The following is a 17,800-nucleotide window of genomic DNA, read 5'->3' as shown; positions in this document are numbered from 1 at the left end:
ATAAATTGACAGGATTAGATGATGAGAGTGGAGGGAGACCCATGAATTGTATAAGGATCACGATAGACCATTTTTTGCAGTGTTTCTCGAGTATTTGTATCAGTAACTGGCTGAGATGACAGGTTGGCAGGGGGTGAAAAGTAAAAATGCCTCCTCCCACAGTCTGGCATTATTGCTTCATTATCTCTGGCAGTTAATATTTTCTTCTCATTTCTCTTTCATGTTGCCAAGTCTGCAGCTGTCATGTGAATTTTGCATAATATAATTTCATTATTATATCCAGGAAAGAAAGTAAAAAGTATATTCAGAATGTGTTTTGTGTCCAAGGGGAGCATCATCTAATGGTGGTGTTCTTTATTACTAATCAGGTCTCATTTTAAACTATTTGACGAGAATAGCAGTTCGTAAGTAAGCCCTTGGAGGCAGGTTTGGAGCAGACAACCAAAGGGTGAACATGTGAAACCATATTCATTTCATGTTTTTCCTCTCTGTATGAATATGTTTTCACAAATCTTGCCATCTTTTAAGTACATAACTTGCATTGATGTGAAGCCTAAGGGCCATGATAAGGCATCCTCCTTGCTCCCAATAATACCAATGAGATTGGAAGCAGGTAAATTGGCATGCTCTGCGCCTTTTCTCAAATTCCAAAGATATGTCTGTTGTACGCCAGTTTACACCCTGGTGTTCTATTTACACTATTTTCATTTTGTTGTTGTATCTGTCATGTACCTCAATATGTCTACCAAGTTCTTTTTAAGCATTGCTAAAAAACAGTGCTTTGATTTGACGCGTGATTTGTGGATATATGATGGTAGGAAAGTCAAGTACTCTTCCAAAATAGGTAGGGAAAGTTCAGTGGGCTATATTGTTTTAAGAATATTTTAACGTGAACAGTATAAACCAGGAAACTCTTATGTTATTCACGTAATATTAATCTGGGCTTTGTGCTAAGACTGTTTCAAGCATTCTTTTCATAACGGTGCATTAGCAAAATAATTAGGTAGCCCATGCATTTATATATTTGAAAATTAAAACACGTTAATGCCGAAAGTCTGAAATCAAAACAGAAGATGCTGGAAATAGTCAGCAGATCAAGCAGCACCTTTGAAAAGAAACAGAGTTAACGTTTCACAAGTACCGATGAGACCCGAAGCATTAGCTCTGTTTCTCTCCAGGTGCTGCATGATGTGCTGGTTTCTCCAGCACTTTTTTTTTAATGTCTGCTTAAATTTTGCGCAAGAAGTTAAATTTCAACTTGTAATCTAGGACTCGGATATGGAAGTTGTGCGCTGCCTGATAAAGGGTATTGAACGCATGTAAAAGTAATAAATATGTGTTAGGAATAAAAGTCGCCCTTTGTTTATTCGTAACAAGTTCCATTTCCGATTGATATCTTTCTGGTTTGGTTGTAACTCAGCTCAAGATACAACAGTTTGCTATGGAGCTACAGCTGACACCCTTCCTTATCCTCCTCCGTAAGACGCTAGAACAACTCCAAGAGAAAGACACGGGAAACATCTTTGGTGAGCCTGTGCCATTAAAAGAGGTATGTTGCTTATGGACGAGTTAATGTTGGTGATGGGGCTTTGAGTAAATTCTGAAGTTCTGAATGTTAAAAGGTGTTAAAAGCATTCTCAGATCAATTTTCATTTTAAATTGTGATCAGGTTCCTGATTACTTGGATCACATAAAAAAGCCGATGGACTTCCAAACAATGAAAAAGCAGCTTGAAGGCTATCAATATCGGACGTTTGACCAATTTGAAGAAGATTTTAATTTGATTGTGAATAACTGCTTACAATACAATGCCAAGGACACAATATTTTACCGTGCTGCGATTAGGCTAAGAGACCAAGGAGGTGCGGTACTGAAATACGCTCGCAAGCACGCAGAGAAAATTAGTTTTGATTGTGAAACAGGGATGCATGTACCTGAACCAGTCCCACCAGAAGACACTGGTCAACTTTTCTGGGAAGAAGGTAAGTGTAATTATTAATGGTATTAATTAATGTACATTAAAAATAAATCTCTCTGTTAGGGAAGGAGTAGTCTATTTATATAATTGGAGTTTTTAAAAATGGATGCTTTACAATTGGCAGATCACTTTTGTCAGTTTTATTTTGTAACCCAGTTTTGAATCAGGCCAATTTCTTCATTTCTTGGCAGAGAAAGGTTGTACTTATTTGCATAAGGCAACAAAGCATAACATTCAATGCTGCAATGTTATAAATTAATTTTGACTTTTCTTTTCTCATCCTATTTTTACCCATCTCCCCAACCTATTTTCCTGGTGCTAATTCATGTTGATGTACATTCCATGGAAAGCTTAAATGACCCGGACCAAAGTTTCACTTGTGCAGGTTAACAAATTAGTCTAATTTTGTCCTTATCAATCTTGATGTGCAATTGTTGCTTTCAACAAAGGTAAATGATCAGCCAAAGGTATCTGAGAACATGTTTGCATTTTTTCCCCTCTCTTGTACAAGGCCCTTCTACTGTCATCCCCACTGAGATTACATTTTATGTTTCAAACCTGAATCTGAGATCAACTAACTTGGCATATATTAAGACAAAATCCAGGCACTCATTCTAATCAACTGTTCATTAAATCTTGGTTTAGTGTTGAAGGAAATATTCTTGATAGCAAAAGGACACAGTGTTGGAGTAACTCAGTCAGGCAGCATCTCTGGAGAACGTGGATAAGCGATGTTTCGGGTTGGGACCCTTCTTGCCTTCTTCAGCGGTTTGTGTCCTTTCGTGTAAACCAGCATCTGCAGTTCCGTGTTTCTACATTCTTGATACCAACGTGGCTCACTTATAACATCATTAGGTGAAATATTTTTTAAAAAGGAGGAATATAATTAATAGAAGCAATGTGTATTTGCAAAATCTAAATTTTAATGAATTTTTTTAGATGTCACCACTTTGAGGAATGTGCAACTTTAGACTCCTCATCGCACTTATTTAATTAACATGCCATTCATAATGGCATTGGTGCTGCAAAGGTATGTGTGAGATTCCATTTCCAGTCAGATATCGACTTCAACCGTGACACAGAAGTCATGTGTAATTAACAAAATTATTCTGGTCCAGAATTGGGAAGATAGGCAAAGATCTATAATTTCCTGCTGGATAAAGACATATGTAGATTATGCAAAAACAGGGTTAATCTCCGGGTTGATGTTACTGTGGTTGAAGAGTCTGCTAACTTTCACTAGTGTGTCTCGCATTTGGAGAAGCCACTGTAAATGCCATAGAACTGTACCTCAACAGGTATTGCTTTACAAAAACGAAGGTTGCTAACTATAACAGAAACTATCAAAGTGAATTTCACAGAGGATCTTAGCGCAATTGGCCTTCTTGAAAGAAAGACGATTGATGTGATTTGTACCATTATCTTCACTTGATACCTGTAACCTCTATTTCCTGAAATGTAAAATTATTCTTTTTTTTAATCTGGTGGTATCTATTTTTCATTAAAGATATTTACATAGTAAGGAAATGCAAACCATACTAGGTGCTAAAGACCTTGCATTGCGGTATTAATCATCTTTGCAGCTCAGCTTAGAGTATATTGTCATGCAATACATAAACAAGGCCTGCTGTCCAACCTATCCATGCTGACCAAGATGCCCCACCTCAGCTAGTCCCATTTGCCTATGTTCACCCATATCCCACTCAATCTTTCATATCCACACACTTGTCTAAATGTATTTTGAATGTTGTTATTGTATCTGCTTCAACTCCTTCGTCTGGCAGCTCATTCTATATACTTACCACCCTCTGTGTGAAAATGTTGCACCTCAGGATCCCACTTTTCCCCTCTCACCTTAAACTTATGCCTTCTCAGTCTTGATTCCCCCAACCTGGGAAAATATTCACCCTCTAAACCTCATCATTGTAAATACCTCTTTGATATTATCTCTCTGCCTCCTGTGCTCCAAGGAATATAGTCCTTGCTGTGCTACCTCTCCCTATAACTCAGGCCTCCGAGTCCTGGTAACAACATCAATAAATCTTCTCTGCTCTCTTGTCAGCTTAATGGCAGCATGAAAAATATGTTAATGTCACTGAATCATGTCTTTACAATAATGTCCATAATTAGTAACCGATGGTAGTTAATCCCCAGTGCTGCCACTCCCCTTTCGGTCTTTCTCCCTTCAACAAATAATTTCTCTTGTTTTGATCTTTTTACGGTCACTGTGTCTTGGCAGAAGTGGATCGGTTGCTGGTCCCTGAGAACAGATCACATATGCCACTGGAGGAACAGCTGAAGGTACTTCTCAATAAACTGGACACAATAGGCTCCACTAAACAGAGCAATGGCCGATCACGGCGAGCTAAGCTCTTGAGAAAGGAGATTGCTTTGATTCGACGGAAACTTGGTCAGCATAGAGAACAAAATGCAGGATCGGAGCGGCATGGCGTACCAGGTCGGGGCTCTGTGGCTGGACTGAACCCGTCGAATAAAGATGGGCAAACGGATAGTGCTGCTGAGGAAAGTAGTAGTCACGAGACTGGAAAAGGTATGAATGCAAACGCCCCTTAATTATCCAATCCAGTCTATCGACCAGAATCTGTAGAGAGATTTTAATAAAACATAAGTTGGTTCAGACTTTAAAAATAGTTTAAAAATAATTGGTTCAGACTTTAAAACTGATATAAAACAAGGATGTTAACTCAGTAATATGAAACAAGAGAAAAACACGGTTTATGTTGTGGTTTTATTCCACCAAATAGTAATCTTGGAAACTTTTAGGGGTTATTCTTTCGTCATTTAAAGTTGATTGTGTAATTTGAATCTCATTACAATGGTCAAACAACCTCCCTTCCATGAGACGCCATCTACAATCACGCTGCCTTGGCAAGGCCACCAGCATAATCAAGGACGATTCTCACCAGGGTCACTCCCTCTTCTCCCGTCTCCCATCAGGCAGGAGGTACAGAAGTGTAAAAACATATACCTCCAAATTTGGCAACAGTTTCTTCACGGCTGTTGTCAGGCAATGAACCATCCTATCACCAACTAGAGTGGTCCTGACCTACCATCTATCTCATTGGAGACCCTTGGACTATTTTTAATTGGACCTTACTGGACTTTATCTTGCACTAAACGTTATTACCATTATCCTGCATCTGTACACTGTGGACAGATTGATTATAATCATGTACAGTCTTTTTGCTGACTGGATAGCAAGTAACAAAAAAGCATTTCAAGGTATCTTGGAATACGTGACAATAAACGAAACTAAAGCTTTGGCTGTAACTCCATTGCCTTCAACTCATTTTGCCTTGATCTTTCTCTTGTAGGCCTTGGCACCACCTCCTCGTCAGCCTCAGCAGCGGAAGTTGGTAGACGCACAAAGTTCCTTTTTACGGCAAAATCCAAAAATAAATGTGTGGGGTTGCCCAAAAGGCCAGGGCGGCCACCAAAAAACCGTGAATTCCAGGTCCCGCAGAATCAGAGTGGTAGTCCTCAGAACCCAACAGCAACACAAACGTTGGCGCGGTCCCACCAGCCGAGGAAGCGAGGCCGTAGCCCCAGCACAAGCTCTGAAAGTGACAGTGACAAATCAGCCGGGGGCCACGCACACATAGGTAACGAGGTGCTGTGTAACGAGTATGTTTTCCCATATTCAACAATTACATTTCTGAGTTAATTACTGTGTAGAATCGTTTTTGTTTCGGGGGTTTTATAATGCTAAAGAACTAAGTGGAGTAGTCAGCCAAAATGTTAATCTGCATTCATAGAACAGTGGCGGCAGAGTGGCACAATGGTAGAGTTGCTGCCTTACAGACCCAGAGACCCAGGTTCCATCCTGACAACGGGTGCTGTATGCACAGAGTTTGTACATTCTCCATGTGCCCGTGTGGGTTATCTCTGGGTGCTCCAGGTTCCTCCCACACTCCAAAGGTGTATAAATTTGTGCGTAGGATAGTGCTAGTTTACAGGGTTGGCGTGGACTTGGTGAGCAGAAAGGCCTGTTTCCATGCTATGTCTCTAAAGGGGGAACATCATTCTAGTTGCTTCTCTAGGACGTTTTAGTGAAGCTGCAGTACTTTGTTTCATGGGCAGTATTTGACCTGGCCTCCAATTTGCCATGTGAAGGATTTATGTGCAGAAGTCCTGTCACCGCATTGGATCCTACTGCCGAGGGTGAAGTTGACTTTACTTGGCAGAGGGCCTAGTTCCCATGCAAAGTGTACTTTTGCTTATCTCAGCCAAGCTTTCCTTGCAGCTAAACTTGCAGAGCAAGCTGATTATAATTTGGACTAAATTAGCGCCCTAGTGTCTCTGCCTGGGTAATAATGGAGAATGTTCCACAAGATTAACTTCCTAAAAGTGAAAACTACAACCCAGAGATGGCATCCTTGTGATCGTAAAGAGGACACCCATACTAAATCAATTGGATTCCACCCGGTGACACTAAATGCAGCAGGCAGGAAAAGATGCGTTTTCCAGTGTTTTTAATAAAAGAGCACTCAAATGCTTACCTATTCCTCAATGCAAAACTTCCCATGCATGTACTGTGAAATCTACCTTGTTCCCCATTTTTAGTAACTCTGGCTCTTTTGACTCGTGCAACTTGAAATGCAAAATGTATATTTAGCATTAGTAATATGGGACCACTTGATGGAATTTGAGGTCATCTTTGAAAATCTGCCGATGTTGTCCTTATTCATTTACTTCCAAGACAGCTATGGGTGTTTGGGAACCCTGTGAGCAAGTAAGAGGAAAAAGACCAATTAAAAAACTGTTTTGCTTTGAATTTGGTGGCAAATCTTTTCAGTCTGCCTTGTGTTTGCAGGGTTGCCGACAAATGGGTTTGATGGAGGCAGCCAACCTGTGAATGAAAGTTTCCGAGTCTATCGCAACGAACGAAGCCTGCCACGTAGCAGTTCCGATACCGAGTCCAGTTCCAGCACAAGTAGCAGCGCAGCCTCCGATCACACCAGGTAATTGTTTCTTCCAGCATTCGCTGCCGAGGTATTGGATAGCCATGTAACTCAGCAACTGGTCCTGCCACTTCATATCCAGGATTTTAACCCTTCCAACTATGTAAGCATTTCTCTCTCTACTTAGTATAGATTAACTCTCTCCATATGAACTGCAATTAAGGGGCATAAATCTACCGCAGTAAAATATGTGTAATTGTCATTCAAAGGAATGGACCAAAATATTGTGAACTTTTGCCATCTGCTCAGAAGGGATCGACTGGTAATACACTTATTGCGGTTAGCAAGTACCTGTCTTCCGCCTTTGCCTGTTGCATTGCGGAAATACAAGATGAGCTGCAGGGTCAGATACCCATGTGCCTAACTCCCACTGCATTGATAGACCCAACACTGAGTCCCAGGTGAAGCTGTAGGGTCAGATACACTTTATATTTGGCTGCTCAACTGATGTCTCCTTTACTGACAACAAAGGTTTGTGTTTTTATTTCCTCCATTATTTAAATTCCTATTTATGTTTTTATGATGTAGAAGGTTGGACCTCATGAAATGAGATGCAGTTTTTCTCTGAGTGTTGTAGATCTTTTTAAAAGGTAGTTGAAACCCGTCTTAGTTTAGTTTGGAGATACGGCGTGGAAACGGGCCCTTTGGCCCACCAAGACTGTGCCAACCAACGATCGACCATACACTAGTTTTATCCGACACACTAGGGACCATTTACAGAAGCTAATTTAGCTACAAACCTGCACATCTCCGGAATGTGGGAGGAAAGCGGAGAACCCGGAGAAAACCCACGTGGTCACAGGGAGAATGTATAAACCCCGTACAGGCAGCACCCATAGTCAGTATCAAACCTGTTATTCTGGCATTGTAAGGCAACTACTCTACCACTGCGTCACTGTACTGCCCCAGTCTGGATATTTTTATGCAGACTAAGTAAAGGGATGGATGGATTGTACATGGAAGGTGGAATTGAGATTATTATCCAATCAACTTTGAATTGTGGAACAGCTGTTTTCAGGCAACTAAACCACCCTACCAAGTATTAGAGAGCAGTCCTGAGATACTATCTACCTTGTTGGTGGCCCTCGGACTATCTTTGAATGGGCTTTATCTTGCACTAATGTTATTCATGTTATTCCTTTTACAATAGACAATAGACAATAGACAATAGGTGCAGGAGTAGGCCATTCAGCCCTTCGAGCCAGCACCGCCATTCAATGCGATCATGGCTGATCACTCTCAATCAGTACCCCGTTCCTGCCTTCTCCCCATACCCCCTCACTCCGCTATCCTTAAGAGCTCTATCCAGCTCTCTCTTGAAAGCATCCAACGAACTGGCCTCCACTGCCTTCTGAGGCAGAGAATTCCACACCTTCACCACCCTCTGACTGAAAAAGTTCTTCCTCATCTCCGTTCTAAATGGCCTACCCCTTATTCTCAAACTGTGGCCCCTTGTTCTGGACTCCCCCAACATTGGGAACATGTTATCTGCCTCTAATGTGTCCAATCCCCTAATTATCTTATATGTTTCAATAAGATCCCCCCTCATCCTTCTAAATTCCAGTGTATACAAGCCCAATCGCTCCAGCCTTTCAACATACGACAGTCCCGCCATTCCGGGAATTAACCTAGTGAACCTACGCTGCACGCCCTCCATAGCAAGAATATCCTTCCTCAAATTTGGAGACCAAAACTGCACACAGTACTCCAGGTGCGGTCTCACCAGGGCCCGGTACAACTGTAGAAGGACCTCTTTGCTCCTATACTCAACTCCTCTTGTTACGAAGGCCAACATTCCATTGGCTTTCTTCACTGCCTGCTGAACCTGCATGCTTCCTTTCATTGACTGATGCACTAGGACACCCAGATCTCGTTGAACTCCCCCTCCTCCTAACTTGACACCATTCAGATAATAATCTGCCTTTCTATTCTTACTTCCAAAGTGAATAACCTCACACTTACCTACATTAAACTGCATCTGCCATGTATCCGCCCACTCACACAACCTGTCCAAGTCACCCTGCAGCCTTATTGCATCTTCCTCACAATTCACACTACCCCCCAACTTAGTATCATCTGCAAATTTGCTAATGGTACTTTTAATCCCTTCGTCCAAGTCATTAATGTATATCGTAAATAGCTGGGGTCCCAGCACCGAACCTTGCGGTACCCCACTGGTCACTGCCTGCCATTCCGAAAGGGACCCATTTATCCCCACTCTTTGCTTTCTGTCTGTCAACCAATTTTCTATCCATGTCAGTACCCTACCCCCAATACCATGTGCCCTAATTTTGCCCACTAATCTCCTATGTGGGACCTTGTCGAAGGCTTTCTGAAAGTCGAGGTACACCACATCCACTGACTCTCCCTTGTCAATTTTCCTAGTTATCATGTATTTATACACTGTGGATGGCTTGATTGTAATCATATATTGTCTTTCTGCTGACTGGTTAGCGTGCAACAAAAGCTTTTCACTGTACCTCAGTCAGACCTCCTAACCCATCCGAATTTGGCGGAAAGATTCCGCTTTCTTATTTCATTTCCGCCATTCTGATTTCGCCTCACATTTTTCCGCAAAATGCATGCCTCGCCGCTCGCCACTGTACTCGCCTTGCCTGGCCGCTAGCCTGGCCTGGCCTCACTGCTGGCTCAGCCTCGCCTTGCCGCTGACCCGGCCTCGCCTCGCGCCGCTGGCCCAGCTTCATCGCGCCGCTGGCCTAGCCTCATCTCGCCGCTGGCCTAGCCTCGCTGCAGAGCATGAGGCTAATTGATGTTGAGAGGGGATGGGGGGGGGGGGGGTTGGAGTGCGGGGGAGGGGGGCAGTGGAGTGGGGGTCGGGGGGGTAGAGGAAGGGAGGGGGTGGGAGGGGAGTGGGGGAGGAGGGGTGGGGGAGTGGATATGGAGGGGAAGGGTGGAGGGAGGTGAGGGGAGTAGGAGAGGTGGGGGGGAGTAGAGTTGGGGGGGGACATGGACCATTGTGATTTGCTGTTGAAGACCATTGGAGCAAGTATGTCTTCAATTAAATTAGGTATGTGCAGTTTTTTAAATGAAACTCTTTCTTCATAACTTAGTCATACATTTTATGACCATTGTTCTTTTATTCAATACCAAGAGAATTGGGATGTGTAAGGAAAAAGCAAAATAGAAATAGAAAATGACATTGTACATGTAGTCCAAGAATTACAGACTGTTGGAAATAATTGTTGTTTGTCACACATGAATGTAGCACAAACGCGTACGCGCATTTGGCGTGCATACTTTTTTTTGCTGAAAAGTTGCATTACGCGCCATATTATGAATTTTGATGTAAAATGTTGAATTTTGCACATCAAAATTCTGAATTTGTAAAATCAAATGTTAGGAGGTCTGCTCAGTACACATGACAATAAACTAAATTCCAACTCATGGCTCAAGGGGCTAAAAGGCCTATTTCTGTGTCATATATTCATAATGAGAGAGTGAGTGCTACAATTGACGGATAAAAAGCTGAGCTACCTAGTTATCCAATTCATCATTTGACTACATCTTTCCGATGTTTCACTATTATCTAGAATAACATACTTTGAGCCATTATAAAGTTTAGAGATTTAGAGTTACAGTGCGGAAACAGGCCCTTCGGCCCACCGAGTCTGCGCCGCCCAGCGATCCCCGCACATTAACACTATCCTACACACACTAGGGACAATTTTTACATTTACCCAGTCAATTAACCTACATACCTGTACGTCTTTGGAGTGTGGGAGGAAACCGAAGATCTCGGAGAAAACCCACGCAGGTCACGGGGAGAACGTACAAACTCCGTACAGACGGCGCCCGTAGTCAGGATCGAACCCGAGTCTCCGGCGCTGCATTCACTGTAAGGCAGCAACTCTACCGCTGCGCCACCGTGCCGCAGTTGTTACTAATTACCGTGCATTAGTTGTTACTAATAGTTAAAAATGAGCACATAAACTTTATAAGACCACTAAATTCGATTCATTTTGAGCACAGCATTGGACTTGAAGATGGTAACACAAACCTGTGTGAGGGGAAAGGTGAGATATATTGTTCAAGACAGGAAAACACAAGTTCAGTTTACCCCCAATTTACTATTGATACGCTCCCGGTGTTAACAATGTACCTGGGATCACACCATGTTAAATGCCACATCGTCTCTTTGTATAGCAGACAAACTGGCATTGGGTTATAGTGTTTTATTCTGTCATTGCTATAAATGCACAGCTGGATTAGATCTGTGAAGGGCAGTTTAAATGAAATTTACAACTTGTAACTCGCTATGTTGCGACAGATTTCATGATAGTAACACTTTATGCTTTTGCAATGCATGATCAGGGAAGTTGTGTCAGGGAAGTAAGATCCAGTCATTTTTCTATTTTGCAATTTTTTACAGCGCAGTCCATCAGGTCTATGGTGATTCTTATGCTCCCCATCAGTCTTATTCTCTTCCCTCCCCCCCCCCCCCCCAACTTATTTCTCTGTCACCTATTCTCTCTCTCTCATGCTATTAGCTTCTACTTGGCTTTGAGATGCAGGAGGAGCACCCTGGGAAATCTGCATGGACACGATGCTATGGGGAATGTTACTGTTTTCCGTGCACTTTTTTAGCAGGAGCATATTCCTAAAAAGTTTCTTTTTATCTTATACCAGCACAACCCCTTCGAAGCAGGGTCGAGGAAAACCTTCATTTTCCCGAGTGAATTTCCACGAAGAAAGCAGTGAAGACACTTCCTGCACAGAGAACGAATCCTATCCAATTGGATCGGGCAGGCATACGCATGGTGGTGAGTCCACTTTTGGAGGGGGTAAAAAGGATTTACCATTTGTCACTTAAGTTCTAAAACATTTTCTTTCTGTCAAGTCATAAACACAATCGATGCTGACAAGCAAGGAAGATTAAAGTATTTTCTGAACGAGGTAGGTGAAGAGGTAATAAAGTAAAAGTGTTATGTTCTAGCAAGCCTGACAACCACGGTAGCACTTTAGTAGCAGAATACCTGAAAACAAGGCATGTCTGTGCACATCTAGTGTGTATACTGACAGTAATATATTGTGTGGTGTATATTAAATGTGCTGCATGGATTCTTGTATAACAGTGAGTTGTAAGAAATGCAGTCTTCCGTATGTATCAAAAATGTAATTTTACATATGACACAATGCAAGAGCTGAGATTTTTTTTCAAGGCCAGAATACAGCAAACAACAAATTTGAGAAGCAATCGCTCAGTCAGTAAGATTTTCATTCCAGGTGTACATCGTCTAGGGGTCTGCAGCCAGCGGGGGAATACATCTTTTTTCTTTGAATCTAATGATGGACCTGATTTCTATTTCCAGCATCTTTTTTGTTGTTATTGTAATTTATAGCAACTGCAATTTTTCTTTTCATACTTATGCATTGTCAACATTTGTAAGAATTATTCTGGCCAGTTCAGCTTATTGGATGTTTACTTTATGGCCACATTCCTATACATTGTAGAAAAAAATGAGAGTATCAGAACACATTTTGCACTGGTGAACCCCATTGGTGTCACATCAATTGATATAAGCAAATCAGATCATGGGGAAAGTTTGGGATGGTCCTGCATTCTCTGTTATTTTTGTAATCTCCTCACTCACACTATGAAAATATTTTAAATTCCAAGGGAATGGATCCTTCTTTATCAGATCTTATCGAGATTCTAATTATGTCCCTTTTGATGTTACTGGAGAAAAAGCTCAATCATGTTCCACTGCTAATTTGTTTTCTTTTAGTTTTTGGAAAGGTTCAAAAGGATTTTTATTCGAAGGATATGATGTTTATGTTTGGTTATTATTCCCCAGTGCATTCCGTCTAGTGTACTAAACCAGTGGTTTTAATCAAAATAGATCTGCATGTGGATGTGAAGACATGTACCGTTTTGAATGTAGCAAATCAGTCCACTTTTACTTAAGGAGAAAAATTGAATGATTAACAAATTTCTATTGAATTTTGACGCAGTTGGGATTTCTACTACTTTGCCCAAGGAATTATGTTTTGAAAATCTTAACTGCTGAATGTTTTTCTCAAACAGTGCGCAAGGGATTGAGCAGGTCTGCAGGCTGGATGTCAGATGATGAAGATAGTCCTTTGGAGTCACTGGATTTAGTTTGGGCAAAATGCAGGGGATACCCATCCTATCCAGCTCTGGTATGTCCTTTGACAAAGAGTTAATGAGATAGCAATGAAAAACAAGATGTTTGCCTCCAGCTACTCTTTAACATTTATTTACCATCTGAATCATTTGATTATTTGTAATTAAGTTGCAGAAGTCCAGATTTTTATACAAATGGTGAACATGTATTTTTCTTGAGTTTTTATTGGGTAAGGCCCATTTATAATATCTTGAGCTCATCCAACATTTATTTTATTCACTCAGGGAAGTATCTGAGGGAGGTTCCATAATGAAATTTAAGTCATTTGGACAGGTATATATATGGATATGAAAGGTTTTGAACAAGCTGGGACAAATGAGACTGGCTTATTTGCTAAAATGAGGTCTTGGCTAGTACAGACAAATTGGGCCGAAGGGCCTGTTGCTGTGCTATATGATTCTATGGCACTGTCAATCTATAACACTCTAATCAAGAGATCCAATTATTATTACTGACAGTTATTATTACAGATTTTTATTAATAGTACTTAATGCATTCCATTTCATTTTCTCATTGACCCAAATGAGACTCAAATGTAAATAAGTGTTTTCTACTCACTTCTATAATATTGCTGCATTGGTATTGCTGAATAATAATTTCATATTTATGTGATAATCAAAAAAACTGCAGATGCTGGAAGCCTGAAATGAAAACAAGAAATGCTGTAAATACTCAGCAATTTGGACAGTATCTATGGGAAGAGAAGAGATACTGAATTAACTGATCAGGTCTGATGAATGGTCTTCAACCTGAAACATTAACTCCATTTCTCTTTACACAAATATTGCCTGATCTCTTAGTGTTTCCAGCACTTACAGTTTTTATTCCATTTATATATTGTCATTAATTGCATGACAAACTCAAATGTACTATGTGAGGGTGACAATTATTACATTTAGATTTGTATATGCAGAAAAGAGTCAATAATTTTGGATTAAATTGATACCACTATTGACCAGATTAGAGAACATTCATGTTGCAAATGTGTTGTCCTTTTTGACAATGCTGGATCAGTCACTGATTCTGGGCAAAGTGCAGTATATGTCTGAACTCAGGGCAAACAGTTGATTGCCCAGTAAATAAAGTTAATTTACTCAGGAAACAGTCTGTTTAAAAAGCAGAGGAAACAGAACTTATGAAAAACATAGTAATTTTGCCAGAAAAATAATGAGTGGTAGATAGTTACACACAAATTGCGTTTCAAAGCAATCTCGGCCAATTATTTCAACGTGGAACACTTGTACAAAACTCACCTTATGCTTCCTTTGAAAAATCAATTTTAGTCAAAACCTCCAGGGAAAATAGAACAATTAAACCACAGAGGGAATCTTCGGCACCATTTCTTCCCTCGCCACTTTTGCGCTGTACTTGGCCCTTGAATGTTTTACCACCTTGAATAAAATTGTTCCAAACGTATCCGATTCCTTCACAAAAACAGTGCTAAATGTGTGTCAATAGAATCTAATCCCAAACACCGAAGTCAATTAACGTGGAACTTCAGTTGCAAAAATCTCAGGCAGAGCATTCTTGTTGACCCAATGCATTCCTCCTCAATGCGTTCTTCACCTGATGTAACATCAGAAGCACACCCTGGAAAAAAATGTATACTATTGATAAAACTGACCATTTTATTAATTGAATGACTAAAATCTAATAATTTTGGGAATATTAAAGGTTCCTTAGCAGTAAAATCAATTTATCAAGTATAATATATTAGAAAACAAAACATTTATTTTTCTCCACTGAATTTATTGCAAGGGGATTATATAGAATGGATATTTCAAATTGCACCAGTTGGCAAATGAAGACAGAAGTGAGTTGTTTCAATTTTGTTGATATATTGTAAATATATAAAGACGGCAAAGAATGTATTTAACAGTGTCCCATTGTGTCTCTGTTTTTTCTTCAACAGATAATTGATCCAAAGATGCCTCGGGAGGGACTATACCATCATGGTGTTCCAATTCCTGTTCCACCACTGGATGTGCTCAAACTGGGAGAACAAATGACCGTGGAAGCACGGGAGCACCTCTACCTCGTACTTTTCTTTGACAACAAGAGAACATGGTAAATTGGGAGAACTTCTCTTTCTAGTTTATACCACATGAAAGCAACAAATCAGAATTGAACTGTGTTAGTTTTAGAGATGCGTTGTCCTTTGAGAGAATGAACACATTCAGTGGAATCCACATGTCATGCACAGTCTTGCAGTGGTTGTAGCTTCCTCTGCACAGATTGCCTGGTGGATTCCTTGTATTACAATTCAAAAGGACTTAATTGAATGGCAAATACTTTGGAACTTCCTGGGATGGGTGTGAAGGCCCTTGTGCATGTGCAAGTCTTTGATTCCTTTTCAACTTGTAATGCTCAAGAGTCAAGAGTATTTAATTGTCATATGTACCAAAGACAGAACAATGAAATTCTTACGCAGCAGCATAATGGGTCTGTAAATACAATACTCGTAGATAACACAATAAACAACGGAAAGTTCAATAAATTTTAAAAAACGTGTTAGTGAAAAACAAAGTCCCTAGTGCAACAAGATTGTTCATGCTTAGACAATAGACAATAGGTGCAGGAATAGGCACCTTCGAGCCAGCACTGATATTTCATTCTGAGGCTTTCTTTCTCATGAGTCCCAGGACATTTGCATGAGTTCTTCAAGCCAATGTCGTAGACCCAAGCATCTTAAGCTCGTTTCTTAATGATCTTCCTTTCATCATATGATCAATACTGGAAATGTTTGCTAATGATTGTATGAGGATTCATTCTATTTGCAATTCCTCCGCAAATGAAACTGTCCATACCTGCATGGAGCTAAGCGTAGACAATATGCAGGCACGGCCTGAGAAGTGGCATTTGCACCACAGAAGTGCTTAGCATGACCATCTCCAACAAGTTAAAGTTGAACCACCTACCTTTGACATTCAACAGGATTACCATCACCCTACCTTCAATATCCTTGTGAGGTTGGCACCATTGACCTGAAGTCCCCTAGACTTGCCACACTCCTACAGTGGCTGTAAATAGAGTCACAGGGACACAGAGTATGGAAATTGACCCTCCGGCTCAACGTTTCCATACCGACCAAGATGCTCCATCTACACTAGTCCCACCTGCCAGCATTTGGCCCATGTCCCTCTAAATATCTGTCCAAATGTTGTTTAACCGTTGTTAAATGCAGTGCGTAACTCAGCTCCCAACATGCCATGGGTTTTCTACAAGACACAAGTCAGGAATGTGATGGATTGCTTTCCACTTGGATGGATGAGTGCAGCTCGGATGTTTCCCAAGGAGCTCGGCTTCATTCAGGACATGTAGTTCACTCCAAACACACACATTAATTTTCTCTACAACCAGTGTGCTGTGGGTCAGTGTGCATTGTCCAAAACTTGCTCTGCAGTTACTTGCAAAGTCTACCCACAGCAGCACCACTCAAACAATTGATCTCTGCCACCAAGATGGACAAGGGCCACAAGTGCATGGGACCACTGATGTCTGTAGGTTTCGGTCCGAGATGCATGCCATCCTGACGTGGAAATATATCGCTAGTTCTTCAGTGTAGCTGGGTCTAAATCCTGGAATATCCTACCTCCACCAGTAGGACTGCAGTGTTTCAAGAAATATGCCTATCATCACCTACTTCAGGATAGTTATGGATGAGCAATAAATGCAGGCTAGATCAGCAAAATCTAGATCCTGAGAGTGAATAAAAGAAATTAAAAGCAAGTTTGTAGTTTGAGAACTTAATTCGGTTTTTAAAAACCTGCAAATAAAAAGTTGTTATTGCTAGAAATGGCACGGGGCTCGTGTATTTTCATGTCCCAACTTGTTCACCCATGGTTTGGGGAGGAAACTGTCTTTATTTGGTCAGGTCCTTGTGTATCTCCAGTTCCGTACCATTATGGCTGACTCCATATTGTCATCCCTAGTGTCTCATTCCATTGTATCAAATTGCTGCGCAATGCTTATAAAAACCACCTCGGAGCAACCAGTAATGCACAGGGCATGCTGACCTTGCCATGGATGTCCACATGCCAACAATAATTTAATATAAAAGCGACTTTAAAGTCTGTAGGAAAGAACTGCAGATGCTGGTTTAAAACGAAGGTAGACACAAAATGCTGGAGTAACTCACTGGGACAGGCAGCATCTCTGGAGAGACGTTTCGGGTTGAGACCCTTCTTCAGTCTGAGTTACTCCAGCATTTTGTGTCTGCCTACTGTAAAGTCTGTCTGGTGGATGAAGAGATGGGTGTCAGGGGTTTTGGGAAGAAGGCAGGAGAATGGGGTTAGGAGGGAGAGATAGATCAGCCATGATTGAATGGTGGATTACACTTGATGGGCTGAATGGCCCAATTCTGCTCCTATCACATGACCTTGTGAGAATGAAGGATATAATTTCTTGGAAAAATGGAGTAGCGCTGAGAAAACTTGTATGTCAAAGGAGTTCTGCTGTATACAATAAAGTGACACACAGTATTTATTTTTTAATTAATCAGGCAATGGCTTCCTCGAACAAAGCTTGTTCCTCTTGGTGTGGACCAGACCCTGGACAAAATGAAGATGCTGGAGGGGAGGAAATCAAACATCAGGAAATCGGTGCAGATTGCATATCATCGTGCTATGCAGCATCGAAGCAAGGTGCAGGGGGAACAGAGCAGCGATTCCAGT

General features: G+C 41.1%; 1 protein-coding gene across 9 annotated transcripts in view; it reads left to right on the top strand.

The window, feature by feature from the left end:
• LOC144601748 (peregrin-like) overlaps positions 1-17,800 on the top strand; it is a 49,654-nt gene that overhangs the window by 23,541 nt on the left and 8,313 nt on the right. For 8 of the 9 annotated variants that reach the window (XM_078414105.1, XM_078414103.1, XM_078414108.1 and 5 more), the window contains 9 exons: positions 1,421-1,549; positions 1,670-1,982; positions 4,218-4,529; positions 5,314-5,601; positions 6,813-6,960; positions 11,608-11,741; positions 13,007-13,122; positions 15,040-15,194; positions 17,629-17,770. In XM_078414105.1, coding sequence (XP_078270231.1) covers positions 1,421-1,549; positions 1,670-1,982; positions 4,218-4,529; positions 5,314-5,601; positions 6,813-6,960; positions 11,608-11,741; positions 13,007-13,122; positions 15,040-15,194; positions 17,629-17,770 — 1,737 coding nt within the window. Of the gene's footprint in view, positions 1-1,420; positions 1,550-1,669; positions 1,983-4,217; positions 4,530-5,313; positions 5,602-6,812; positions 6,961-11,607; positions 11,742-11,818; positions 11,875-13,006; positions 13,123-15,039; positions 15,195-17,628; positions 17,771-17,800 lie in introns of those variants that run through there. The other variant, XR_013548363.1, reaches the window with a different exon arrangement.

The sequence above is a fragment of the Rhinoraja longicauda genome, chromosome 17 (assembly GCF_053455715.1).
Source record: "Rhinoraja longicauda isolate Sanriku21f chromosome 17, sRhiLon1.1, whole genome shotgun sequence".
NCBI classification, from domain to species: domain Eukaryota; kingdom Metazoa; phylum Chordata; class Chondrichthyes; order Rajiformes; family Arhynchobatidae; genus Rhinoraja; species Rhinoraja longicauda.
Note: the sequence above shows the minus strand (reverse complement) of the source record. Positions and strands in the feature narration are given on the sequence as shown.